This window comes from Triplophysa rosa, linkage group LG5 (genome assembly GCF_024868665.1).
Source record: "Triplophysa rosa linkage group LG5, Trosa_1v2, whole genome shotgun sequence".
Classification (NCBI taxonomy): Eukaryota; Metazoa; Chordata; class Actinopteri; order Cypriniformes; family Nemacheilidae; genus Triplophysa; species Triplophysa rosa.
The window spans coordinates 16,065,354-16,070,321 of NC_079894.1; the positions used below are offsets into that span (position 1 = coordinate 16,065,354).

Genomic DNA, 4,968 nt, shown 5'->3' on the forward strand with positions numbered 1-4,968 from the left:
AACCAAATTCTCTTGGCCATGTGTAAGTCATTATGCATGCAAATCTGGCAGAGGATTTTCCATTGCTTCTGGACATTTACATGGCCACTGACATACAGGGACAATATTAAAGCAGAGCTCAAAATGGTACTTGTAAGTTTCATTGTTTTATGTGATGGCATTCAGCTAATAAACAGATCACTGATTGAGTCGTAATGCTTGTCCCAAAATCTATAAAAATGAGTCAACTGCATGTCTGTTCCCTTTTGGGTTTCAAACCAACAGTTACCCATAAATCAAACCTCAACCTGCGGTAGGAAGTCTAAATACCATTTTTCCACTCGGCTCTTAATTTGCAGTAGACTCTTGGCCTTTCACGTAACAGCCACTGTGTTCACAGTATTCAAAATCACAGCTCATAGTTATCACTCAATAGTGAAGAAATCCACACACTGACATTGTTGCACTAAATGCTTTTTTTGCAACACAGGCAACTCTTTAACCACAAAAATATCATATCAATGTGCAGATACTTTCAGTTGTTTTCTGCATTATGCAGGATTATGAAAGGCATCAAACCACTTTATCCACACTTAAATGTATGAATGATATTGCATTGAATAACATAAAGTAAAACATTTCACAACATGATATTATGAATGTACACTACAAAGTGTACGAAATTAGAGAAAGAGCCTATTTTGAGTGGTCAAACATCGTAGAATGCCACAAACTATATATTCTCCTAAAGCACCTGTGTGAATTAGATGACTTCCAAAAGACACACATCCACTCAAAATGCATTACGTTGGTTGAAGTGAAGTAATTACACAATTCTTCAGAATGTGAAAAAACAGATCTAGGAAAAGCTTTACCATTGTTTGTGTGCAGGTGCCACTTTATATTATGTTATCTAAAGCAGTGAAATTCATACGTTCTAAAAGCAGCTTAAGAATTCAAATAGACTGTACTAATAGTCAAGGTTCAATGGGCCACGGAAAATTGAACAGGAGATATGATACGCTCGTATTACGATATCGGTGAAAGGGTTGGATCTTAAATAATAGGCAAACGGCCACACGCTATTTGGTTATGGTGGGGTATTTATCCTGTCATTTCAATATTGTGAATATATGTGGTGATGATCTCATGGAGACCCACTGGGACCAGTACACAGGCAGGTGTTGATGTAGTACCAACCAAACAGATCTCTATTAGATCATTCCTTTACCCTAAACTGCTCCAGGAGTGCTGTAGGGTGGCTAACCCTACACTCACATGCAAAAACAAGGGATTCCAACCTGCTTATTCAAACTGTGGACAAGCACCTGGGGCGAACACCTTTGTTGAGAGTTGGAGCTAGAATAAGACCTTAACCATTACTCGAATTTAGGGTTAGGGATTTAAGAAAACCCCTCAACATGATTTGACTTCAGCACTTTTTACACACCATTTGTGCAAATAATGACCTCAAATTAAGTGCAATGTTTACTATAAACAGGTGGAAATATCCCACAGATTTACTTCAAAGGAGAGACCAGAATCATATATGCGGGTCAAAATATAATAGTGACTCAAATGTGGACTCTTTTGAATTATAGGAACAGTCCACATAGAACACCCTAGCAACTACTCAAAACACCATAGCAACACAACTTATAACCACTCAATATAAATATGTAACATCTTGGCAGCAACTTTTAAATGTGCAAGAACCACCGACATTTCACTCAAAAGTTGTAAACGAATTCATCGGATACTTTTAAGATGCAGTACAGACATACATGTAATGTATAAAAAACAAGCATTATCATCTATAGAAAATAGCACAATTCTCAATTACTTAAAAACGTAAAGATATTCAGCAGACGCATTCATGCAAAGAGTCTAACTGTTGTTTTATTACAGGTTAAATTCCCCGGGAGCAACCTAGGATTAAGTTCAAGGGCACCTTGTTCACTTACAGTAGGCTCGCTCCTTACAGGATTCAAATCAGACACTCAATGTCTTCCAATGTCCAGCTTTAGTCAATGCCTGGCATGCCTCAATGTATATTTTCACCCAGAATTTCAAATATATTTCATGCCATATTAAGCAATAAGGAGAAAATGATTGAGAAATGACCATTAAAATATATCGCGAAAACGTCTGTTTCGCAGGTGAGCTGCCACAAAGCTATACAAGACCTACAAACAAACATCGAAATATGACGCTTTCTTCTAAATGCCACGATTTTCCACAATCAGAAACCACAAGTTTCTTTTTTCATCGATGAGCATGCCATCACCTGAGTGGTGAAGATGTTTTCTCTGTGACCTTACAGACAGAAGAGGTGACCCTGCCCAAAGCTTTGCATGCTGATTTCCATGTGTTCCATTCATGGCAGTGAATGTTGTTAGACCCTCCAGAGCCATAAAGAGTCAGACGCTGAAGAAGACTTGATGCAGAGGACGCTGCTGGCAGAGATGGCGATAAAGTGAGTCCCTTATTATTGTTGATTCCATTGCTATTCTTATTGATAAATGATATCCAAAGAGATTTCATACAAGCACTTTGTTTTATGTTGACTAATAGACGCATTTGCTTCCATGTAAGGGTCATGAGGCACCAAAGCCTCTCAAGTATTTTGGACTATATACCATTTGAATGAAAGGCTTGGATTTTGTAATACATTTGAAAACTTTAGGACAGTGAGCTTTACCAGTGAAGGATCTCCATGTAATTTTCAAGGGTAGATTTTGTTGCTTTTCTCAGGAACCGATCAATGATATGGACACCTGGGGCGAGTCGATCGAGAATCTTCTCTGCTCGAAATGTAAGGAAATCCTTTACACTAATTCTAAACCGTACATGCCACTAAAATCAGCCATTTCAGGCCTCATTCTTTTTTGGAAAGAAATCATTGGGCTTCATTTGGCTTTGCTGGTACTGTTTTGAAACTTTCTTATTTCTGTGCTGCCGAGATGAAACTTTTCTTTAATGTTCGGTGCCATTTGACATATCAGGCTTGTTGAATGGCACCCAAAATCATATATAATCGCAAAGATTCTGACTGATTTTTAATGATTAAAGAGTTTTCAATGAAAGTAGTCTAACCTTTAAATGTGTCCAAACATTCGTTGGCAGAGATTTGGCATTTCCTGTTTGTTGTTTGTCTGTTTTTGAAAAACCTAAGACAATACTGCAGTATTAAGATGCAGATGAGCTGTCAGGTGCTGGGGATTGACGAGCATAATGCAAATGTGTAATAAAAGAAGTTTGCAAAGGAAGCATTTGCAAAAATTTGACTTTACAAATTTGACTTTACACTGGGTGAAACATGCTACATTCTTTGTGGATCTAATAGTTGGAAAGAAAAATTAAATTAAAAAATTAAATTAAAACCAGTCAGTCTTGGTGTGCCTATTATGATGCTGTTTCAGAACCATTGAGCATACATGTCTTTCACTTTCCTTTGTATGTTTTAGTTTTAACATCTACTTTGTGAATGCAGTTTCTAAAGCAAAATTTCTTCTGATAATTTCTAATGTTGCAGCGGGACAGATGGCTTTCCAGGAATTCTTGAAGTCAGAATACAGTGAGGAAAATATTCTGTTCTGGTTGGCATGTGAGGAATACAAAAAGATCACAAGTGTACCAGAGATGATCAGCATGGCAAACCAAATCTACACTGAGTTTGTCCAAACGGAATCACCCAGACAGGTAACTCAACTCAAACTGTGCATTTGGGAGAAACTCTTTTAATACTGTACTGAGGATATATGTTCATCATTCCTGCTGCTGTTTAAAAGTCAAAGAGTTACAGAGATTTTTGTTTTGTTGAATGTTTGTTTTGATGTGCTTATCACATATTGGGGCCATTAAATTTTAATCGTTGCCTTCCTTTTTTTAGGTTAACATAGATTCTGGCACTCGCACAAAAATAACAAACAACATCTCGGAGCCAAACCTGAACTCATTTGATACAGCACAGAAGATGATCTTCAGTCTAATGGCGAGAGACTGCTATCCCAGGTTTCTCAAGTCTGACATCTACCAGGCCATTCGACAAGGAAAGAGATGACTCCTTAACAGTCCACCGTTACTATTGCCAGTGATAACTTGTAAATTATTATTTTATATTTGTTAAGCATGACCTTTATTCGTTTTGGATTGTAATAGGTTTATTCTGATCAATATTTCAACATAGAATTCTTTGCATGTCCTATGTCCCCAAGAGCATGTTTATAGTGTCACATGTGGGCCTTTTCCTAATTTGACAGTAAAATAAAACTACAGGTATGTTTATTTTACAGCGTAATAGAAAAACATGAATGCAGCATGTGTTATGGGCCTGAACAGATTCTGTCATTTCCTGGTTTCTTGATTATCAACATGCTGTTGAAAAAGCAATTATTCATAAGGACAAAATAAGACAGCACATAGGTATAGATTTTTTATCCATCTTGTACAGCCACTACATCTACAGTTTACATCTTTAACAATGTAACCGGTCAGAGAATTCATTTGTCAGTCAGTTGTTTATTATTATTGGGAGTATAATTCTTTCTTTTTTATGAAATTATTATTTTTTTGCTTAGTTTTTCTTATGATTGATGTTGACTGTCAGGAGGAAATTCATGATACGAATTTAAAAAGCTATCTAAAACAATAAAAAATGAATTAATTAAATACAGCATTTTTATTATTTGCATGTTGTATTATGTGCTTTTTAAGGGCAACAATATAATAGTAGATAGCTATAGAAAAAAACATGCATTCATTTAATGGTGCAGCAATATCTATTGTCAGAAAAATGTAAAAACTGAAATTTGTAAAGATGTGTAGAATTATTTAAGAAAATGATTATTGTCTTGAGTATCTGCTACAATGTAGGCTACCGTTAAACAACCCCACGCAAATCCAATAAAAAAGAAAACATCAATGTTTTCTTTTACTCCAATAATGCTTTGCAATATTGCTTAAATATTTATCCTTTCAGACAGGGAT

The 4,968-nt window shown here is 36.1% G+C and overlaps 1 protein-coding gene across 3 annotated transcripts; it reads left to right on the forward strand.

The window, feature by feature from the left end:
- The first annotated feature begins 1,879 nt into the window (after window positions 1-1,879).
- rgs1 (regulator of G protein signaling 1) lies at window positions 1,880-4,668 on the forward strand. Of its 3 annotated transcripts, none has more exons than XM_057334517.1 (4): window positions 1,880-2,455; window positions 2,715-2,794; window positions 3,515-3,681; window positions 3,872-4,668. In XM_057334517.1, exons 1-4 carry the CDS (start codon window positions 2,421-2,423, stop codon window positions 4,040-4,042), a joined length of 453 nt encoding a protein of 150 aa, XP_057190500.1. In that variant the 5' UTR covers window positions 1,880-2,420; the 3' UTR covers window positions 4,043-4,668. The 3 variants fall into 3 exon arrangements, with proteins under 3 accessions (XP_057190500.1, XP_057190503.1, XP_057190502.1); XM_057334520.1 differs by having other exon boundaries at window positions 1,881-2,455; window positions 2,734-2,794; XM_057334519.1 differs by having other exon boundaries at window positions 2,405-2,455; window positions 2,575-2,794; window positions 3,872-4,667.
- The last annotated feature ends 300 nt before the right edge of the window (window positions 4,669-4,968 follow it).

Coding starts and splice junctions, on each gene's coding strand:
- rgs1 (XM_057334517.1), top strand. CDS start 2,421: ATGCAGAGGACGCTGCTGGCAGAGATGGCGATAAA. Junction 2,456..2,714: donor CTGGCAGAGATGGCGATAAA/GTGAGTCCCTTA, acceptor TTTCAAGGGTAG/ATTTTGTTGCTTTTCTCAGG. Junction 2,795..3,514: donor GAATCTTCTCTGCTCGAAAT/GTAAGGAAATCC, acceptor CTAATGTTGCAG/CGGGACAGATGGCTTTCCAG.